At 33.1% G+C, this 24,234-nt stretch overlaps 3 protein-coding genes across 4 annotated transcripts; 1 reads left to right on the top strand and 2 right to left on the bottom strand.

Moving 5' to 3' along the window:
- Window positions 1–4,370: 4,370 nt before the first annotated feature.
- Window positions 4,371–6,660, bottom strand: LOC143550528 (SHUGOSHIN 2-like). Its single transcript, XM_077041158.1, has 5 exons — window positions 6,121–6,660; window positions 6,008–6,049; window positions 5,827–5,926; window positions 4,915–4,969; window positions 4,371–4,808 (listed from the first exon to the last, which is right to left on the bottom strand). The coding sequence occupies exons 1-5, from the start codon at window positions 6,157–6,159 to the stop codon at window positions 4,538–4,540; spliced, it is 507 nt and encodes a 168-aa protein (XP_076897273.1). The 5' UTR covers window positions 6,160–6,660; the 3' UTR covers window positions 4,371–4,537.
- Window positions 6,661–16,795: 10,135 nt separating this feature from the next.
- LOC143550527 (putative pectate lyase 5) lies at window positions 16,796–19,830 on the top strand. Its single transcript, XM_077041157.1, has 5 exons — window positions 16,796–16,965; window positions 17,284–17,980; window positions 18,094–18,285; window positions 18,413–18,618; window positions 19,510–19,830. The coding sequence occupies exons 1-5, from the start codon at window positions 16,832–16,834 to the stop codon at window positions 19,754–19,756; spliced, it is 1,476 nt and encodes a 491-aa protein (XP_076897272.1). The 5' UTR covers window positions 16,796–16,831; the 3' UTR covers window positions 19,757–19,830.
- An 854-nt stretch (window positions 19,831–20,684) lies between these two features.
- Window positions 20,685–24,191, bottom strand: LOC143550551 (serine/threonine protein phosphatase 2A 57 kDa regulatory subunit B' beta isoform-like). 2 transcript variants are annotated; one of them, XM_077041175.1, is made up of 2 exons: window positions 22,946–24,191; window positions 20,685–21,262 (listed from the first exon to the last, which is right to left on the bottom strand). In XM_077041175.1, the coding sequence occupies exons 1-2, from the start codon at window positions 24,098–24,100 to the stop codon at window positions 20,960–20,962; spliced, it is 1,458 nt and encodes a 485-aa protein (XP_076897290.1). In that variant the 5' UTR covers window positions 24,101–24,191; the 3' UTR covers window positions 20,685–20,959. The 2 variants fall into 2 exon arrangements, with proteins under 2 accessions (XP_076897290.1, XP_076897291.1); XM_077041176.1 differs by lacking the exon at window positions 20,685–21,262 and adding an exon at window positions 22,362–22,455 and having other exon boundaries at window positions 22,933–24,191.
- Between the last annotated feature and the right edge of the window lie 43 nt (window positions 24,192–24,234).

The following is a 24,234-nucleotide window of genomic DNA, read 5'->3' as shown; positions in this document are numbered from 1 at the left end:
CAGTCGGTACGAAATTGGCAATTCGAATTTGAATTTTTTTTGTCCTAACGGATAACCAAAATGATCCGAATTCGTAAATGCCTAACAGAACCGAACTCAACACTTTCGAATAGTTGATATCCACATCATAAATTCATAATAATACATTATTAGGCACTAGCTAGTGTGTATTTTGTCCCCTAGAAACTTTAATAATTGGATACCCGATCTTTTAATTTTATAGAAAATGACATAATAATTATCTATTTCCTAGGACATGCCAAACATGGAGACAACAAGATCATACCCAGATATCTTTTACCAACACTTTTGTAAACAAAGGCCAAAAAGCAAGGAGAAAATATGAAAGAAAATGTTAACTTAATTATTTTGAGGAACATCTATTGGCAATCAACACAAACAAACTGAGTATATAGTTGCAGGATAAAATACAAATGCAATTTAACGTATGAAATGTGCGAGGGAAGGTGAGACAAGATGCGGTGACAATTTGGTAATAACGCGAATAACTAAGCATAACAAAACGAAAAGTGATACAGTATAACGTCACACACCGCTTGGTAATTTGAGCAATAACTAAAACAAGTGTTACATGCCTCTTGGTAATTCGAACAAGCGCGCATTTCAGACACTTGGTAATTGAAAGAAGCGTTTTGCTTGATAATTTGAGCAAGCATGTCTCTTAATCACTTGGCAATTAGTACAAGTGATAAAGACCACTTGGAAATTTGAGCAAATGCACATCGACTCATTTGAATTACCAAGCGGCGTGTAACACTTGCTTCAACTGCCAAGTGTCTTGAAGATGCGCCCTTTTTTGAATTCCTAAGTGACGTGTAACGCGTGTTTTAGTTACCCAGTGTCTGGAAGGCGTGCAGTTGCAAAGTCACCTCATGTATTGGCGTCAGCTGAATTGCAAGAGCTAAAGAACCAATTAAAGGAGTTGTTACAAAGGTTTCATTTAACCTAGCCTATCGCCATGGAGCGCTCATTTCTTGTTTGTTAAGTAGAAAGAAGGATTGATGAGAATGTGTATTGATGATTACTGAGAATTGAATAATGTAACCATCAAGAATCATTTCCCACTACCGAGGGTCGATGATTTGTTTGACCAACTGCAGGGCGCAGGTTTTTTTCAAAGATAATCCTTCGACCTGGTTATCATTGGTTGAAAGTTTAGGAAGAGGATATTCCTAAGACAACTTTTAGGGCAAGATTTGGACATTATGAGTTTACGGTCATGATTTTCGGACTCATTAATTCACAAACCGCTTTTGAGGATTTGATGAATAGAGTTTGCAAGCTGTATTTAGACAAGTTTGTCAATATCCTTATAGACAACATACTTATCTACTTTTGAAGTAAGGAGGATCGGGAGTCATCTCAAATTGCTGCTTGAATTATTAAAGTTAGAAAAACGGTATGCTAAAATTTTCAAGTGTGAACTTTGGCTTCAAGATGTATACTTTATTGGTTATGTTGTAAGTAAGAGTTAAATTCAAGTAAATCCTGCTAAGGTTAAGGCTATAATAGATCGGGAGATTCCCAAGACACGGACCGAAGTTTATTGCTTCTTAAATCTGGCTGGATAGCACAGAAGATTCATTAAGGACTTCTCTCGGATTGTACTACCGTTGACCGCTTTGACTCGTGAGCTAGGTCAACCCGATGAGCCCGTTACCATATTCTAATTGGGCCTGCATATTCTGCCCAATATGGTACATGAGTCATCAATAACAAATACATTTAATTATAAATCAAATTATGAAATCTTATCTTAAATATATATAAACGAAACCTCTCAGCATTCTCTCAAGTCATCAAATTGTTTTATTTATAAATGAAGGTTTTTTATGCATTTGACCCGAATTCATGGGTATGGGTCTCGCCAAACCCAAATAACCTTTAAACGGGTTATAACATCTCATTATATTAAAAATTAATCTCACCAAATATTTGATATGAAAATCTTATAAAATAGACATATATTTTAAAAAAAGATATTATTTATAATTAAGAAACAATTTTATAGTAAAAAAATAAACGGGTCATGGGACTCACCAAACTCAGATAGTTTTTAAAGGGGTTATAACATCTCATTTATTTGCAAAATCCATTCATTATCAAGCCCTAAATATATTATTAACTTCCTTACAATGAATAAAATAAAATTAAAATCCAAAAGTATATATAAATATTAGAAACAAAAAATGAAAACAACCCTCGTAACACAGGGGATAAAACCTAGTAAGTTAATATTTGAATACAAAATAATCGTACAGGAAATACTTGGGAACAATTTTTTAATACGAAATAATAATTCCACATACTGGTCATAGTTTCATGCATACGAGGAGCCAAAATATGACGTGACGACAAAAATTGTAATGATTTTGTCTTATTAATCATAAACAAAATTATCTGTATATTTAATTATAAAATGAGTAATAGTAATATGATTATTGGTTTCTTTCGTGCACAAACGCGGTTTTTGGTGTTTAACAGAATGGATGTGATGGTGACCTCGTAGTCGTAAGATTCAACATATTGGCCTTGCCCTCCCATATGACATGGCTTTATTTTTCAAAAGTTGTAGTTTTCTATTTTCATTGTAATGAGTCGTCTATTTCTGTGACAATTGCTCACATGAAATAAAATTAAATATTTTTTGGATTAGCTAGTAATCATCTAGTGTAACCCTTTTCTTTAATAGATTAATTCAGTTAAGGGTTTATTAAAAACTTCCTATTTTGATTTTAGAATTTAACAAGTTCAAATACGTAAGTAACTTTTTACGATGTTTTGTTTGTCTATATAATTTTATAAAGGGAAAGGTGAATATGGAACAATACACCTAATTTGTATGTGAAACCCATCAAAACTACGTCGTTTTGATTAAAACCTACTAAAAATATTTTAAATCTTTTTTGCTTTGCAAAATTAACTCATCCACTCCATCATTTTCATATATCTTGTTCTCGCCGAAGTTGATTAGCCAAAATTGATTTCCCGAACTCTGCCCTTCACCAACTTCAACAATTCCATTCTAAACAATGGCTATTTTTGATAAATGAATGAACAAAAAAATAATTATAATTGTAAAAGAGATATATTTGTAATTCGTGAACAATTCCAGCAGCTTGCTTAGAAGTTAGAATGATGAAACAATTGCTACCACAAGGAATTAATTTCAATTTTAAAGCTACTTGTGACTTAGATTGCATCCACACACGACTTGCGTAACCACGGGGAATTAATTTAATTCGAATAAAGCAAGAAAGAAATGCAGAATTGCTAGACATAGATTTGGGGAGCAATAAGAGCAGGCACCAATTGCATCTATTTGGGGAGTTGCATTTATCTAATCAATTTAAAGAAAATAAAGAAAGATGGGTGGTTGTATCAGTAGAGAGACAAAGAGATTTAAGTTATTTTTAAATAGATTTTAATCAAAACGACGTAGTTTTGATGAGTTTCACACACAAGTTGGATGTATAACAGCCTCATATTCACTATCCTCTTTTATAATACAGTTCCAATTTTTAATTATACAAATTGATTTAACTTGTTAGAATAATACAAGGAGAAATCATGAAATAGTTTGTTTGTTCTTTATCAGAGTTTTTTTTTTTCCTAATGGTACGAATGTGTCGGATAAGGTTTTGTATTTTCAGGTGGTGAGTGTTATGTCTCTATGGTTGAGGAAAGAATACAATATAAAAGTAGAGTTCTAAAATGCTTAGACTAGCATTTTCACATATTTACTATTCTAAAAAGTTGCCCCTGTTTTCATCTATACGCATTATATTTGTTAATTCTTGTATCCATTTGTCTTAACATGAAATCCACGAAGGTTTTGGTCCTACAAGGGTTCAGGTAAAATTTGGGTCGAGCCCACAAACACATTTAGCCAAACTGATCATGACTGAGAGTCTGAGACGACTTGACGAGCGCGTATGTTGACTTGTTAAACCCATTAAAATTATACTTTTTTACAAAAAAATATGCCATAACTTAAACTAATCACATAGTTTATTCAAAAATTTAGAATCTTTATAGTTAAAAATGTGATTATTTTACATACATTTATATTTGTTGAAAATTGTGAATTAAAAGGATTTATTCATTGTTAATCCATGAAAACTCATGTGACGTTCATACTCACCCAACACAATTCACGTTCATGTCAACTTTTCATGTTCGCAAACATGACCTACTTAACAATAGCTAGATATGCAAAATCTGTTCAAACATACAGACAATCTAATTAGTAATTAATTTATACAGTACTATCATATTCAATATTTTCATAAAAAGAAAAATTATGTATTTTAGCAAAACTTTTGACCGGCTAAAAGATTAGTAGACATGAACATGAAGATTATAAGTTTGTCAAACCATAAATATTTTATTTTGAATATATTAACTAGTAAAATATATTACCAAATCAAAACAAGTTCAAAAAGTCATGATTGATACAAAACTGAGTGATCAACATTCAACAATACTTTTACAGTTCAAATTGTTAGAAAAACATTCAGTCAGGTCTACGCATTTTCAAATTAAGGCTAATTTCTTTATAATTCTGAACCTTTTTAGCTGCTACACGTGATGGTCTTGAAATGGATGATCTTCTGTTTTCTCCGATTGCTTTATTTGGTAAAGAATAATCCTCTGCTTCTTTTTTAACACAAAATACCACGCCATCGTGCATTTTATCATCGGTCTCTTCGTTTGTAGGAAATAAGACTTCTGTGGGTTTTGGTTCATCATGCTGAAATCGTGCGGATTGCCTTCTAGCTCGGAATCTGAAAATCAGATAATATATACATGCTTGTTTGTGTGAATTTATAGTATTATTTTAACACAAATAATATATTTAACTTAAAAAAAAATACATAAGTATGGACAAACCTTGCATTTTCGCAGACGCACTTCTCCTCAACCTTTCTGGCCGAAGGGCCTAAACCTAAAAACAAGATTTGATTAACTTTAAAAGTAGTTATTTGAAATTGAATGATCAAAAGTAAAGAGACAATTGTAAATCAGGATGTCAAATCAATTCAGGTAGTATAATATACAGGTCACATCCCGAGTGTGAATTTCTAACATGAAACAAACCTAACATGAAATTCGCGGGTATAGATTTACAATGAATGAGTTAAGGTCAGTTTTGGGTCCCAAAAACACGTTTAGCTAAATGGGCTGTGCTTAAGTCAACTTTGCGAGTTAATGGTTTACCAGTTTATTTTTTAAAGAAACTTATAGATATGTGTTTTATGTTGTAACTTAAACTCACAGGTATTTTTTTTTTTTTTGCCAAAATGTAAATGATAATAGAGAGATGATAGTTTAAATGTAATTATCATGTATATGAGTCTGGCTATAAACTTGTAATTTTGAAGGATTAATGCGTAAAAGGGTAAAATAAGCATTGGGTTAGACAGATCGTTTCCGCGTCAACCCGCAAACAGAACCATTTAACGCCATGATCCATAAACTAGTTCCAACTATGTAACAGATTAACACAAACAATGACCAAAAACGATAATTTGCGCCTGCGCAGGGGGGGGGATAGAGAGAACAAAAGTCGTTTAATGTTGTTTAAGATGCAAAGATTAAAAAGATAGAATTTACATGATAGTTTAGACTTTATAATTTGATATATATAATTTTTGTTGTAAATTTGAAGGATTAAAACACAAAATAGTAAAATAAAACTTCAATTTAAACATGCCATTTTTGTGTCAACCAGCAGAAACTCGTGTCTAATACCATTAAATGACCGAAAACGACATTTTTGTGGAAAAAAAAACGTAGACTTACTTTTAGATTTCTGCCTTCTGTTGGTATCACAACGTTGCTCTTTCTCTCTTTCCACTACATTACAGACTTCCATCTCCTTGTGATCAGAAACTTTCACTTTCTACAAGAGTACAAGTTAAAACAAATAAAATATTTACCCAAATATTTGCAGCGTAATTACTCATGAGATTTATATGCTAACCTTAATTTGATTTGTTTCACATGCTTTGATCTTCCTTTTTCCCTGAAATAACAACCAACACGCATCAAAACACGAGATAAAGCAAACCTTTAAGAAAAAGCACCACTCCTTACCTCTAAATCCAACTTTTTTGCATTAAGCAAACCATTCATGCATCCAAGCTGATGTTGCAGATATTTTTGCTAAACCGCAATTAACCCAAAATATGGGATCAGCATAATCATAAACAGTAAAACAGATAAGAAAAACAAAAGTAAAACAAAATACCCTATCCTTGCCAGAATTTAGTTCCTGCAAAATTAAAGAAACATGTCAATCTTTCTGAAAAAAAAAACTATAGCAAATTCAACATATTATAAAACGGAAACAAACCGCTAGCATTTGACTATTTGTCTGAGCAAGATGCAAATTCTGCTGCTGCATCTTCTGCAAAGCAAGCCCGAGTTGGTGTAACTCGGCTCCACTTAGTTCAATAACTCTACTGGGAAATATATTAAGGAAAATTTGTAATTCATGGTCAAGCAATGTTTATCTGGGAATTTCCTTAACTGCGTGAAGCCCTGTGTAGAAAAAAGAACAAGGTGCAAATAGGTCTGCCGGAATTTGGCAGGTTGCCAAAAAAAAACTAAACAATATAGCTGAAAATATTTTAGGCTTGACTGCCCTTTCTCTAATCAGCTGCCATACACAACAAAAAGGGCTTGTGTAGTTGTGTATCAGCAAGGTGCAAAATAAGCGCACATCAGCAACAAAAGAACCGAAATAAAAATATATGATAGAAAATTAGAAATAGAACTTAATACTTCTCCCTGAATATAACTAGCAATTAATATCCTACAACTAACATCAAAATTTTAAAAATCTTTTAAAATCATCTCATCACAAAAATTCTAATTTAGCTAGTTGTATACCACACTAACTCTGGATAAGAACCACTTTGTAAACAGGTATTGACGTATTGTAGAAGCGCCTCACCTTGCGCGTTTCAAAGAACCTAGCCTTACGTCTACGGTCTACCCCAGGTGCAACAGCCTCGCAAGCTTGCAAACGAATCAGTTTGTTTGTAAATGAGCCAGATCGGTCTGTAAACAAGTTGAGCCAAGCCAAGGTCGGCTCGTTGAAATTAAAACCCAAATTTGTATATGTTGAAAATTCTCTATATATTGAAAATTCTTTTAATATTGAAAGTTATACATGCATATATCATGAATTATGCAGTTTATAAACTGTGTATTATTTGTATGTTACAAATATTATTTTTTGGATTTTTATATATATTAACAAGTTAAAAATATAAAGAACTTTTTAATTTTTAAAAACAAATGTGCCGTCTTGAGTCTTGACAAGCCACAAGCTGGCTCAAGCTTTCGACTAGTCAAGCTTGAGCTCAACATTTCAGCTCATTAACATAAACGAGCCGAGCCAGCCTCAACTGAGCCTCTGGTCACGTGCCCGCTCTCTTTTAACTAAATAGGTGTGAACTTAATAGTAACTAAATGTAACACCCACAAAGTTTAGGTCCAAATTTTGACAAGTTTATAAAGATAAAAGACCAAAAATAATTATGAGAAAGGTAATGGGAAAAAGGATGATAAAGAAAAGAAAGCATATTATGCTAAGGGAATAAGTAGGGAAACTCCATCCCACATGGAAGGTGGGAAAGAAATAAAAGCACTTTATAAGGAAGGAGTTTTCCATGGTAATGTTCTTATGGGGCTAACCACTCTCACTAGTCCTAGCGGAGCACCCGACGCGCACGCGCACGGACACGGACTCGTGCGATGGGCATAATGTGGCGTTTTGATGGCGCAACGGGTATACAGACTAGATCATCGCGCTACGCGATGCAGTTTCCCATGAGTTTAGAAAAAGGGGCAAGTAGAAGTGCTACTTGTACAAGGCTTAGGCAAATCAAAATACCCACCTAAGGTAGGGATTCTGCTTAAGTTATTATTTTATTATTATTTAATGGCTTAGACCCTAGTCAAGGGTATAGTCTATACCTTGATCAAGTAAGTAAGTGAAATATAAGCTTTCATAAGATAAGATTATTGATGAAATGTTGCTCTTTATTTTTATAAAGATATCACTTATGAAAGAAAAAAAAACTTGATATATACGTTTCTTCATGATGAAGAAACGTAGCATATAAATGTTTTGTAAAATGAAATGTATATCAAGGTAAAGGTTACGCAAATAGACTTAAGGTCTATAGCTAGATTGTAGATCTAGTTATTTATAGAATGTTATTCTCGTACTATAGGTCCAAGATAAAGAACAAACATCGGTGGGTGAGAAATCTTGAAATCAACAAAAGGTGAATACGTCCAAACCTTTTTATAGTGTGAAATGTTTTATGACGTGAATACGTCTATGTACTGTATATTTTGAAAAGATATTTACTCTTTGAAACTATGGACTGTTATCCATATGTAAAAGAGTTATGGAAATATTTGCATGAGGGTTGGTTCAAATCCTCTAAAACGTTTTGATACAAGGTAGTACTAAACACTCAGGCTAAAATACACATGTGTCTGGATCCTTACATATATGTACTGTAGTGGGCACACTACAGACATACTGACCATGAGGCAAGTGACTGTCTCTAGGGCGAGTGAAGTCCGATTATGTGGTTTGTGCGTATGTTTAGTTCCGATGAGATGAGATTGAGACCCACTGAGTCGTTGAACACTATTGGTGTTGTGTCATTACGAATTGTGAAAATGTTTTATTGAGTCAGCGTATTCACCAGCATATAGCTGACGTATTTTGAAACTGTTTTCAGGTAACCAGGAGTAAGGAATAGTGATGGATATGCTAGTGGAGATAGAAGAACACTAGGCATAGTTTACAGCTGGTGGCTCAGCAAATTTTGTAATGAAGCATATATATATATTAAACTTGTTTTTAAACAAGTAATTTTGTAAAACAAACAAGGGTATTTAATTCCCTATGTTATGAAAGTAAATATTTTAAAATAACATTTTCCGCTGCAAACTTTGATAAATTGATAAAAGTGGTACCAACTGTGAGTCACACGCCTAGGCCCGAAGGCGGGGTGCGACACTAAAATAGTAAAAGGATACTTTTTATCTGCTATGAGCTTCTTGAGTGCCGCATTTTCCTGAATTAGATTAACATCGAACCATGTAAAGTTGTAAATACCAGTTAAACATGAGATAAACCACAACACAACACAACACTATAGTTATAACAAAAACTTGCATGATACCAGATGAAAAATCGGGTACCTTTCGAAGTCGTTCTACATATTCTTTCACAGTAGATGAAGTCGGCTCGGTCTTATTATTATCTTGGGCCAAAATACTAGCTTTCTTCGGCATGTTGCTTATGTCAGCAAGCATTTTCCTTCCTGCATTTCCAATAGGACTCTCCACCACTTTCTCTAATTTGGGCTTATCCAGTTTGACATCAGCTTCTATAAATAATCAAAAGATATGAACTTTAAACCTTCTAATCTGTAACACTTACATCTAGTCATCTACAAAACCTTTTTGCATTCTTAAAGCAAGATTCAGTGTGGAATATATGTACTAAGTTCAGAGTAACAAACAATTTCCAAGAGACAGAACACAATTTAGGATTCAAATCTTCAATGCAGCCATTACCAGTGTTTCAAAAATCGTGATCAAACGCCGATTAATCCGCTATTAGTGGGAAAAAAGAGGGCTACCGATTCGCTTTCACCTAATCGGCTCATGATATCGGTACCAGTCAAAATAAGTAAAAATGGTCAATATTAGTAAAAGTGGCCAAATTTAGGTCAAAATCAGTATATGAAGATTTGAAAATTTATAGTTATTGTGAAAAATTATATATAAAATTTGGTATACATATATAAGTATATATATAACTTTAAAAAATTAAACATAAAATTCAGTCTGATTAATCTCTATTAATCGCTAATATGTACCTTGTCGCCCGACTAGCGCCTAACTAGTTCAACAACACTGGCCATTATTATAGCTTCAATTACTTAAATTATGATGCAAGAGAACAAGAACAGTTGTGAAATTAGGTTAATGCTGGTAAAATAAAACGAAATGAGCGTAAAATGAAACCCTAATTCGTACTGAGAATCAGTAATTGGCTCTCGATTGCACAATATCAATCTAAAAAGCACTAGAATCCGAATCAAATTTAATCATTCGATCTAGCGAGCATATAATAAACAGCAAAATTGAGGAAATATATACCTTCAGGGATAACGCCACGTTTGGAATCAAGGACGAATGCAGCTTCCATTCTCCCTAATTTATTGCATCAAAGATCAAACTACAAGATTCAGTATCCGAACACATACATATAAATTATACACCACAGTCTACACAGAGCGGTGGAGGTCTATTTTGAATCTGCGAGCCTATTTTCAAATCTAATAATATAGTGGGCCTAATGGGCTGAGGCCTGTTTTCATGGTTTTTTATTATTTTACTGAACAAACTCAACATGGCCCAAACTGAACCAAAAGATGTTCAAAAATAGTAGAGGTGCAAAAAAAACAGAACCCAGAAAAATACATGGAACCAGTTTTTTTATACCCGGGTTTTTAATACCTGAATCTGTACCCGACCCTACCCATAGGGTACGGATAGGGTATGCATTTTAGTACAAAAACCCATATCCAGAACCGGGCCCGATTTATACCCGGTAATACCCAAAAACCCGACCGGTTCCATACTCAGAACCAGGTTTTCCAAATACCCAAAACCGGGTTTTTTCAAATACCCGATATAAACCTGAAAAATACCCAAAAATACCCCTAAAACTTACAACCCCTTAAAAAAATCTAATCTATACTCGAAAAAAACCCGGAAAAAAACCTCAAAAAAAACCCAAAAATAGGGGTTTTTCAATACCCGGAAATAGGGTATTCAAATACCCGGTTATAGAATACCCATCTCTATACCCGATACGAACCCGATGCATAGGGTATGGTTTTTAGAGACAATACACGGACCCAAACCCGACCCGGGTATTACCAATACCCGATTTTTTAATACCTGATCATACCCGAATCCGGTTCCATACCCGAACCCGGGTATTTGAAAAACCCGATTTGTGCACCTTTTAAAAAATAGAGTAAGCAATAACCAAAACTGAATTAACCAAAAATTGGTTATTGGTTTCTTTAACCACGGTTAGCTGAAATTAACCGGACTAAATCAGTCATATATTTCTAACTCTACACCTCCATTTCATGTATGTATATCTCCATTTCAAGTATTTATACTCTCACTTTATGTATTTATTATGCATCCATTTCATGTATGTCCAAGCAAAATGTAGCCTAAATTTAGTTTTGGTTGTTTACCGAAATTAACCGTACCACAAACCGACAATCTAACAAGAGGTTTATAAAAGACGTATATTCATTAGTTAGGGTTTTGAACTTCTGGGTTCAATTTTATCAATTTTTTAATGGGTTATAACTAGTCAAATTCTCTCACGCGCTATGACGAGAATTTGGCAATCCATAGGAAAGAGAATATCAAACGAGCATCATACCGAAGGAGCTTCACCGAAGGATGCTTGTCGGGATGAATTTCATCGATGAAAGATTAAGTTCAGTTTTCTAGTAGTAAACTATCAAACTATCATTTATCATTCTTTAAGTTATGACATAAAATAACAGTTAATTTAAGTATGGCATATAATGCACTTCTTAAATTATGAAAGGGTCAACTCACAAATGTGCCCTTTACTAAATATAATTACACATTCATCTTAATTGACTCTCATTTTGTATCAAAACCAAATCCACGAATTTTATATCAGAAACATACCAAGTTTGCGTGTATGTAAAAGTTCAGGCCTTTACTATCAAACTCAGCTTTTCATTTTCTATATATTTTTAGGGCAATGTCTCTTTTCCAATGTTGATCCCAATGGAATCCAATTTTTGTAATAGGTTTAGTCTGTTTTATCTTGCATACAAGCGATCCACTTCAATAATTTATATCTGAGATAGTGAAAAACAATTTATAGTTAAAATATAATAACTATTTAACCAATACTTTAGGTTATATTCTAATAATTCCATATTTTTAATAATTTCTATTCTGTAACTACTTAAAATAGAACTTTAAGATGTACATAATATGTAGGATAAAAGAATAGACATCCAAATGATCATATTTTCAACCAATTCTAGCTAGAATACGGGTTGTAAACTATATCGTCATTAGTTGCTCTTGTTTTGTGGCTAGTCACAACGTTAACAATATATACATCAAACTTTAATCGATATAAATTTATATACACACGCCCACTAACATTCATGTAGTTAATAGATTATTTGCGCAACTAACAAGACAAACGCGGTACATTAAGGACTAACAACATTAACGTTGAATTCCTAGAGGTATTGATATGTTGTTAAACCCACCAATGGAAAATAAATCAAAGAAGTTGTGCCGTGAAAAGAGAATTGATACTACTAACATAGTTATCGACCTTTTCTTTATATATATTTTGGTCCGACTTTATTACTTTATGTATAGGCAATGAATAGGATAAAAGGATTTGATGCTTACCTAGAAAAATATACACCAATACCATCATCTATTTATTTACACATATATATGCCCTTTATGAAATACCCAATGCAAGTTGTGTTTTTAGGCTAACTATATAGAAAAGGAGAAACTTTATTATAGATTTTGATTAGTCAAAAAGTTGGTATGAGGACGTATACTTAGAAACTAAAGTTCCATATAGATAAAGACCTTTCATATGGAACGTACGTACTTATATGAGAATGATCATATTGAATATTAAGCAATGTATTAAATAATGTAGTGCAACATGTTTTGATAATTTTATATATAACTAATATAGAAAACGAACAATTCAAGAAAAGATTATATAAATACATACAACGTTATATGCATTAAGTATATATTAAGTTTGATACAATTGCCATTTGATGATTTTCATAGTAGATCTTATAACATCTGTAATCGAGGGTACACACGTATCCAAAAAAGGACGACATGTGCGATAATGACAAGAACACAACATTGTGATTTGTCATTTTATTATTAGGGTTTGATTTATCCTACAGCCAAGGACGCTTTAGAATAGAGATGCGATAATTGATAACTGGAATAATGAAATAAATGACTAAAGTAGTTTGTTAATATTTAAAGTATGATTTGACATGACCTAGCATTGCGGTAAGCATTTTTATACGTTATTAATAGAAAGGTTCTTAGTATTTAAAAGAAACATGGTAAAAAAAATGTTAACAAGTCGCCAAACTTGGCCTCTTTTGCCACCCACAACCATCCACACATCTCCTTTTTTATCTCTTCTTCTCAAGTCTCAATTAATAAGCATGGCAATCTCAACTTGTTAGGAACATGTGGGTTTATACTTTATATAACTTTTTTTTTAGTTTAGTGGGTTTATTTGAGTCTCTTTAACTCACAAAAGTGGTCAACAATAACAAACCCTACCAAATAAGAAAAAGTTCAAATTGGTGAATAAGGGGTTGATTTAGAAAATTACACAATATTCTCTTATTGAAGAGTAATTCTAGAACCACTTATTCACTACAGTCTACGGTTGTGGTTAATAAAAGTATATTAGAATTAAGAGTCGTTTAAAAATCTCATCCATCACAATGAGTCAACAACAGCACTGCAATGCAGCCGTTGTCATCAATAACCCGCCAACCCTCTCCATCACCACCATCCTACAACTAAAATAACATGACAAAATAGGATATTAATCGAGAAAAAAAATGAAAAATTCAACTTTAGCTCGGGTAACCACCAACATAAAGTAGTAAAACTAAACCTTATACAATAAAAACGGATAACTCAAGGATTAAAAAAGGAGAGAAAACAAAAATTATAAGCATTAATGCTCATCTGTACGCTTAACTTCAACCTTAGATAAAGAAATGAGGGTGCGTAAGAATCCTAAACGTGAGAAGTCCAAGACCTTTTAAGTTATAACAAATAATGCAATGAATATTAAAACTCCACTTTTATCTTTTTCTTTGGGAGTTTTGTTTTGTCTGTCGGTAAACATCGATGAATCTCCAATGTATATCGTTGACAATAACTTTTTCGTTGCCGAAAATCTTATTCTAGTATTGACCAGTTATAATAGTACGCATCACTCTCGTAACTATCTAATTTCATAAAAGATCCTTGTAGTTCAATAGTAGCTATATGGTTGTCTGATTTTTATGTCGAAACACTTTAAATTTAGCATTATAGTGAAAATACAAGTAGTGTAGCTTGTACATTGAACATACATGACGGCTATGGACTTGCAACATCTTTTATAAAATTTGGTCCTACATGACATGGATCCCACGCATTTTGGCCTAACAAATGCATCTCTTTTTTTTTTTTTCCTCATCTAGCTTTTCAATTTATAGCAAAGAGAAATTAAAATTCTTATTTATTTAAATGTTTAATTGCAAGTGAACGAGAATAAACAAAAGTTTTTGGCATTTATCATAAGTATAACCACATAATATTCAAGCTGATTGAAATGATATTTAAATTTGAAACTTTTGATCCATTTTAAAGCTTCTTATAATCAATACAATTATTTGTATTATGGATACGTCACTGTCACATGATGCTTCTTAGTTTAAATAAATCAAACTAAATTACAAATTAAATGGAACCTTTTTTGGTAACATGTACTTGACGCACATCTTAACATAAGGTAGGCGTAAACGAACTAAGTTAAGTTCGAAGATAGTGTGAGACTCAACAACTTTAATTTTTTTAAAGAAGTCATAATTTTTCGACTTTTGCATGTCAATTAAAATAGACACTTACGACATCATAGATTATATAAAAGAAATAAATCATTGGTTGCTAATTACTTAAGCCTTGTACCCTTACGGGTAGTGGCTAAGCTTAACTTGTTGAACTGCTTAAGATCGGCTTAAGAGTAGTTTACAAACTCGAGTTCACATCGTAAGTAATTTAATTTGCAAACTCAAGCTGATCTCTTGAATAATTTTATAAGCTATTGCTCCATTCCTATACTATTTATTAAATCTCTTTAATAAATTTATAAGCTATTGCTCCACTCCTATACTATTTATTAAATTTTATTCATATATATGTGTGTGTATACACTATATAGAGAGAGATGAACGTTAACGTACAAATGAAATTAACGTGACAATTGTGATAATCAAGTAGAGTAATTATGTTATTACTCATGTGATAATTAAGTTGAGTAATTATATAATTACATCATAGAGTAATAACATAATTACTCTGCTTGATTATCACAATTAGTATAGTACGTTAATTTTATTTGTATTTAAGTCAAACCTCTCTCTCTCTATATATATATATATATTTGCAAGTTTGTTTTTTTGTTAGGTTTTTATGTTTGCAGAGTGCCTCCTTAGTGGAGATTTTTTCACAAAGTAGCTTAAACTTTGTTATGATAATATAAAGCTCGTTAGTTACAAATTTATTTTTTAATACGATATTCGTAGAAGCGTAGACAAAATTATTAATTAATTATCAATTATGTGCATGAAACCATTTCTTCATAACCACTCCACCATCGACAATTCACTATCATTATAGTGGTTGGTGAAAACTTCATAACTAGAGTACTCTTATAACTATAGAAAAATTAATGCATAAAATTTTAAGTTAATTATAAGCCACTGGTTCCATCATGATATGGATATAAATCAGGAAATACATTTATCATTTAGGAAAAATTCTCAAAATAACCCAAGTAAAAAAAAGAGATTTAAAGATCATGATCTCTTCTTTTGTTAAATTCCCAAAATTACCCGTCCAAAATCCATCGTCACGATGAAATTTCTATAGGATACAATGGGATTCAACGTCGAAAGAGAAGATGGCACGTGGCATAAACCTCATTGTGAAGATGAAGTTGATCTCAAAACTCATTGTCACAATGAAGTTGATGTCAAAACTGGCTTCTCATTAAGCTTCAATCAGAGACGAAGTCTCTAAATACACCACTATGAATATAATACTCTACTCGAGAGTCTATCGCCACTAGAGATTCATTTGCTAAAATCGAGCACAATAAAACTTCGTCATTAGAGTTTACTAATCATATTCGAGAAAATCCTTCAATGTCCACAGGAAAAAATATAACAAATGATCAATATACCGACAAAACATCTTAATTTTATGGAAGTCTGTGCCATGAAAAGAACATTTATGGTTGAAATGGTAAGAAAGGAAGTCAAGGGTGTTAAGTGTGATATGAAGAAAGTAGAAGGGAGTGACATGAAATTTCTTAATGTAATAGATATTCCCTGATCACCCAAAAAGACAACTTTTCCTCCTTTATATTCCTCTCAAGATTTATATAGTATTTTCAAACTTGTGTGTGTATGGATATTTGACTTTATCTATTGGGTTTCTTGTTAATTTCTAAATAGAATGATTTATAAACAAGATTGGAATGTAAAGTTTATGAGGAAAACAAAACCTTGGAAGTGAGAGAACCTCCACACCACCCCATCCCACCCCTCTAAAACGCCATCATTCCCTAATTATCTTCTTTTCTTCTCCCTCAATTATGCAAAAACCCTACACCAAAAAACGATTTCTTCCATAACCTTTTAATTTAACTACCCAATTTTATCACCAAATTGCAATTATTTAACTCAATAAATCACCATATTATACAAATAACTAAAAACATCCATTTTCTTGTAATTAACAATCTTTCCCTCCAAAATAGAGGATGATTCTAACTTTTTGTTTCATGACAAAGAGATTAAACCATCTTCCCTCCCATTAATTTCATATATTCTTGCACAATATGCATCCTCCAATCACCCACATTATCCTCTTCTGCCTTTTAACCTCTCTCATATCTGTCATCAAAGCCACTCTTAATCTTTCTCTTCCTTATCAACACCCTAATCCTGAAGCTGTTGTTCATGAAGTTCATAGGTAAACTAGTCAACCCCCACATCAAGATTTCATCTTTCTTATAATCTTTATTCATTTCTAGACAAATTCCCATCTGGGTTTTGATTATTACAATGTTTAATATAATGGGTATCTTTCTTTTTTTAAAAAAATCAAATGAAGTTACATGATTCTCCAAACTCATGTTCTTGAGTTATAATGTTTTCCCTTAGAACTTTAGCTCCTTTTTTCTCTTGTTCTTTTTCTTCTGGCAATGTCTGTCCAGACCTTATCAGTAGCTTTTACGGTTTTTACTTTTTACCGAGTACGTTTGTTTATTTTTATTTGTTTTTCTTATAGGAGTATCAATGTGTCAATACAAAGAAGACACATGTTGGATATCGGCGGTTGCGCGACCGGAAACCCAATCGACGACTGTTGGCGGTGCGACCCAACCTCAGGCGCCGACCGCCAGCGTCTTGCCGACTGCGGCATCGGGTTCGGCCGGTACGCACTAGGCGGAAAAGGCGGTCAATATTATATAGTGACCGACTCTTCCGACCGCGACACAGTCAACCCAACACCAGGCACCCTACGTCACGCGGTCCTACAAACCGAACCATTATGGATCGTGTTCGCATCCAGCATGCTCATTAAACTCAAACATGAACTCATGGTCAACAGTTACAAAACCATTGATGGTCGTGGAGTCAACGTTGACATTACTGGTGGTGGTTGTATTACTCTCCAATATGTTACAAATGTTATTATTCATAATATTCGTATATTCAATTGTAAACCTTCGGGTAACGCTATCATACGGTCTAGTCCAACGCATGCTGGCCGTAGAGGGCTATCGGACGGTGACGGGATATCGATTTCGGGTTCAAGAAACATATGGATCGATCATTGTTCATTGTCACATTGTACTGATGGTTTGATAGATGCAATATTGGGATCAACGGCTATTACAATTTCAAATAATTATTTTACTTATCATAATGAAGTTATGCTTATGGGTCATGATGATGCATATTTGCCTGATAAAGGGATGCAGGTGAAATTTTTAAATTTAAATTTAAACTCATTTTTGTGCATTAGTGAGTTGTACTTTTGGTAATGTTGGTTGTATTATGTGTTCTTGGTGTTTGTGTGTGTTTTTGTGCATAGGTTACATTTGCATTTAATCATTATGGGAAGGGATTGGTGCAAAGGATGCCAAGGTGTAGACATGGTTATTTTCATGTGGTGAACAATGATTTTAGGGAATGGAAGATGTACGCGATTGGTGGGAGTGCGAATCCGACGATTAATAGTCAGGGGAACCGGTATATCGCGCCTCCGGATCCAAATGCAAAGGAGGTTAGTTTGCGTGGTCTAATGATATGTTGGTTGGTTTGAACAGTCAAAGTCAGACTAACCAGCAAAATTTGGTTAAAGCGGTCTTAATGTTTAGACTGTGCATTTTTTGTGTTTTGTACATGAATAGGTTACAAAGCGAGTGGAAGCAAATGAGAAGAATTGGGTAGGGTGGAATTGGAGGACGGAGGGGGACTTGATGGAAAATGGTGCGTTTTTTGTGCCCTCGGGTGAAAGGTTAGACACCATGTATGCGAAGGCGAGTAGTGTTGATCCTCAGTCGGCTTTCATTGTAGACCATCTCACGATGAACGCCGGTGTCTTCGGTCAGCCTAGGTACATGTTTTATATAAATTATGGGTTACTAACTCTATAAAGTGTCACAATACATGCTTAGTTGTCTCGCTTTAAGGTCATTATGCACCTATGCTAGTTTCATGTTTTAGAACATAATGCATGTGAAATAGATTCTTCTTGTTTTAGTTCCACATTATATAATCCCAACGTTTTATCATAGTTAGATTAACTTACCAACCAATATTTTATATGTCCATAATGTGTCGTTAAGACAACAATCGGTTAGGTTTCGGTTATCCAATCTCATATCTAATTGTATATTTGTATCTCATACCTATTAGGTATATGTTAGTTCATTTTTTTAATCTTATGTGGTTAAAAGTTTCCCGTTAATTCAATTATCAAAAACTCAATGCAAAAACCAACTTAAAAAATCATATACTCCCCTAGAGTTCCAACAATTATATACTTTTGATAACTTTAGTTTCTAGCAACTAAACATGTATTAGATAATACGATACACAACCCAAACCATCGAAAAGGTTTATAATCTGTCGTATACATCATCTTATAACTGAATACCCGTCACAAGTATTTCAGAGTTTTGATTTTTTAAACCCTACTATTCACATCTTCTCAAGGCTAGATTACAGGAAGTCTTTCGAACCTTATAAAGGGTATCTAACGTCTATTTCATTGGGAAAGGAACTTATACCCTTTACTTTTTAAGGCTAGAAAAGGTCCCTTTATTGGCATCCTCCTAAAGGGTATCAAAATCAATATGTGTAATATTGTCCCACATTTGACCCATATGATCAAATTATATATAATTAACTTCTTTACATGCATATTGTTTTAGCATTATATGTGATACGTTAAGCGCGTCACTATTGCCACATATGTTAGATAAATAACACGATTGTTGTGCAGGGATGATTTTGGGACCATGTCATTTGGTGATAACCCGATCACTGGAGCTGGTGAAGGCAGGAACGGCAACAACCATGATGATGATGGCTACTTTGGAATGATATTTGGTAGCGGCTCGAGCGCAAAATTAGCACCGCCCTCCATTATCTTTTCATTTTCACTAATGCTCCTAGTTTTGTACCTTAACATAGCCACCATGAATGGTGGTGGTTTCTTTATGTTATTATTATCATTGTTATTATTATAGTAATAGATTTGGAAAATTGAGTATAAAATGAGAAAAAAGAAAGAAAAAATATATATAATTTGATCGACTTCTTTTATTTGTTTTGTATGTGCAATTGAACACATATATAAACTCATTTATAATTTATGGCTGGTAAGAATTTATGAAAAAATGAATAAATAATAAGTACCTGATTTGAATTTGATTGCTAATAATAACATCTTGAAAGTTAAATTATATAATTTTTATTATAAAGTAAGATATTAAAGTTATTAAATGTATTACTCTTGTATAAATGTATAGTTTTGATAATTGCCTAATATTCCGAAGTTAATAACAAGTCAAAAGGGGACTAAATGAATAGAACATGAACAAAACGCAAATGTTGGAACATGGAAAAGTGAAAGGGTTAAATGTGCAAACTTTATAAATGCATGTTTCAGAATACAGAGAATCTAACACAAGAAAAATTAAAAATCTCAATCAAAGAAATTACAACTAAACTATAATTTATGTTGAAAGGAGAATCTATACAAATCAATAATTAGAAAGCGTTAATTCAGTTTAACATGCATTTTCAATACCGACACCCATTTTTTACGATTTTTAGTATCGGTATTTTCAGTACGGGTAGTAGAGATACCGAGCTCATCTCTAATTATCTAGCCAAGTAAACAAATTCATAGAAAGAAAAAAATAAAATAAAATAATTTCATACAACACCCTGTATTTACAGGTCTTTGGTGATCAATAAAATGAAAAATGACTGTGGTTAGGAGGCTTGAGAAAATTGATAGCCACAACTAATTTCTTAATATGTATAAAAATTGTATTTATATACCAGTCACTTAATTTTTCCATCTCTAAGCCTACATAAGAAAAAACAAAAAATAAAAAAAAATAATAAAACACACGCACACACAAGATTTTGCACACAAGAACAGTGCATTGAAAGCCAAGTTTGTATAGACAAGAAACATGGCCAAAATGGTTAGTTTGACCAAAAAAGCCTGATATGGGGACATCTTTCACTTTCACATATCATCTGTACCATATTACTACAAATAATAACCAAAACAGTAACCATAACAACAGATGGTACACATTACCTTTCCAAAACTGCAGAAAAAAAAAGTCGGTAAATAAATAAAAGAAAATGAAGGTAAAAGTCGTTTGAATGTCCATCGGTGCGGTAATTCACAATAACAAGTGACGCGCATGATTTCATGCAGGTTGTGAGGCGATTGACTCAAGTTTTTTCCAAGTCAGTTCACGTTGCTTTGACTTCTCGTTAACCATGGCTTCTTTGTCCATGTATCGAGTCTGGCAATCTTCAAAGAGCTCGGGATCCATTTCCATGAACATTCTTCTGACGTTTGCGGTTAATTCGTTTATTGTTTGGTTCCAGTGGCCTTGTATGTTTCTTTCTAATGATTCAAATATTATTGGTAGAATGACGGGTCTGTTAAGTGCGATTAAGCTCACGACACGTTCGTTGTTCCATAAAAACAGCGCTCGTTCTGCAACCTGCAACAAAATAAATACTGAATATTAAAGTTTCGCCACCAAGTAATTTGGTAATGAGTTAAAATATTATTTTTTTAATTAATAGATTAGTATTGATATTACTTTTGTATAAATCAAATCTAATCAATACTTAACTTGGACTGAATCAAAATCCTTCAATACGGAATATTAAAGTTTCTCTAACAACTAATTGTTAATCAAACAACTTATTTTTAAAATAAGCATTTTATGCTGTTTAATTTGTGAGCTATGGGTTATTTAAAAAAAACAAGCGTTTGTTTCTGATCTTTTGATGTTATTCATGGGACTTTTAGATTTTTCCTCATGGTTTGTCACTATTTCAGAATTGTTCGTCACCTGAAAAATATTAGACTTAATTTAAATTGTGAGAGAAAACTTGTTCAGTCAGCTCAAATGCCCAAACATTTACTACGAAGAATGCTTACATTTAACTTATCTTATGAGATATAACATATTCAGTTAAATCAAGTCTCATAGCATCTTACTTTGTGTAGAAATGCAGAATGCAAAAAGAATAGGTAACCTCTCATTGATTTTTCAGCCAAAAATTTTAAAACTTGAAAGATAGGTATGAAAAGAAAAAAATACGTGAGAATCACATATAATTGAGATGTAAGGAATGTAAACGAGTGAACTGCTCAGGAGCTACTTGAGATCGGCTCGCTAAAAGTTTGAATAAAGTTGAGGTTAAATTGGAGCTCATGTAATAAACACACTGAAGCCCAAGCTTCTCACTGAACTTTAATACTAAGGTCCTGAGCCTAAATGAGCTTATTATTTCTATAAATATAATCATTTTTATTTAATATAGTAAATATACGTCACATAGTATATGTTACTGTATATACTATATAGTTGTGATAATAATAGCTAGACAATATATATATATCATGTTATGAATACATATATAATCATAAATATATATAGAAATAATAATTAAATATGTTTATAAAAAATAAACCTTGTGTAACTGTGTTTGTGATTGATAATTAACAACTTAGCACAATAGGATATAAATAGACTACAATATTGCACACTTACACTTGAGACCCATCTATATAAACAATGTTATTTTCTATCTAATAACATATAAAATGATTAAATAAATAATAAACAGTAAAAGAAACAAGCTCAAGCTTTAGATATAGAGCTTGAAGCACGTCAAGCTCGAGCTATAGGGGTGACCAGACCTGAATCATTTTAACAGCCAATCTAGAACCCCGAGGACCAGACCGGGAGAGAGTGGTCAGTATTGGGTATATCCAGGTTATGCAGGTCGGGTTAGCCTACAGGTTTGGGTCGGGTCACTTAAAATATGATCCATTATACTTTTATATTAACTTGAAGTTTGTTTAATTAAATTTGTAAAATCTCATGAGATGACATGATTAAAAAGCCATGCTGTGTTCTATGGTCAGATAGCAAATGAAACAGAGCTTGTTTAATTATCATTAGAGAATAAACGAACAGTTTAAGAAGACTATGATCCATAACACAATCGAAATACAAGTCAAGTACTCATGGACATCCTACTCCTTGCATTCCAAAACTAACACACGAACACTATTTCAATGGCAAAATTGAAGCTAAGTGTTTATAATCTTGTTAAATGCACTAAATGTAAAAACTTTAAAGAACAAAAACACGACAGAAATCACTAACCTGAAAATGAGTGCTACTTATGCAGCATCCAATCCTTCTAAAAAGCGGAACCATACATCTCTGAAACTCTGCAGGTTGAGTAGCATCCAACACTTCTTCCAATTCACCAAGAAAAAGTATTTCTTTACCACAATTTGTAACGGGCCAATACTTCAACAGCCCTTTAATAACAATATCAGCCAATTTATAATCCTTTTCAACGAACTGTGTTATGCAGTAAGACAACTGCTGATGATATAAATTAATCGACTTTGGTTTGTGAAGCGGAATAAGAGCCCGTGAAAGAAACAACTTATGTTCTTCCTTCATCGGTATCGCAAAACCATTTATTATACTTCCAAGAATCTCCAACAGTTCACTGATACCAGGATGCCTTTCGGTTTCAAATATAAACCTATAAAAGATATTATTTATCGCCTTTCTTATAAACGGACGATGAACCATGAACTTACCGTACACGCGATGCAATATAGTCTTCAAATACTCACGCTCACGTGGATCTTCTGTGTCAAACAGATCAAGCAAGTTTAACACAAACGAGTGGTTAATATATTTTTTGGCCACTTTGGTATCGGTATCGGACGATATCACATATTTCAAAAGCAATTCGTAAACAAGTTGTAAATGTGGCCAAGACGGGTCCAAATACATATCATCTTCTTCTGGATCAAGATTCTCGGTTCCAGAATTCTCATGCGATTGAGGCGGTAAACATCGGAATATATTCAAAGATATCATTTTTATCATTTCTCCCTGCATTATCTCATTCATCTTACTTGAACCCGACTGAACCAAATCGACAAGCTCCATAAGATTCTGCCGTTTAATATCCTTCTCCTTAACATTCTTCAACGGATTCAAAAAATCAAACGTATAGGAACAAATCTGCAGCTTTTTCAAAAACAAAGCGTGTCGGTCCGCCACGGGGACGTCTTTCAACATGGGTAACACCTCAACCACACCAAGTTCAAGCTGTGGCAAACACGAGGATACATTAACAGCTTGTGACCTAATAACACTAGGCTGCTGGTCACCAACAACGGCTGACCGAGACGCGTGGTTTACAGTCACATCGGATGATACATTCGGACCCGGTGGAGGGTCAATTGATTCTTGTTTCAGTCCCTTCTTTTTGCCCTTAATTATCTTAAACATAGTGATAATGTAAAAACAATAAAAACCCAGTTCACAAAATCAAATTCTACATATGGGTTCGTAGATTCAATCCATATGGGTACGTAGATTCAATCGATCAAAACTCAAACCCTAACACATTCTGTGGGCAGAAA

This window comes from Bidens hawaiensis, unplaced genomic scaffold (genome assembly GCF_021521415.1).
Source record: "Bidens hawaiensis isolate Kalapana, Puna unplaced genomic scaffold, B.hawaiensis_p1.1 tig00016045_1, whole genome shotgun sequence".
In the NCBI taxonomy this organism is placed as follows: Eukaryota; Viridiplantae; Streptophyta; class Magnoliopsida; order Asterales; family Asteraceae; genus Bidens; species Bidens hawaiensis.
This window is presented reverse-complemented; position numbering and strand designations above follow the sequence as displayed.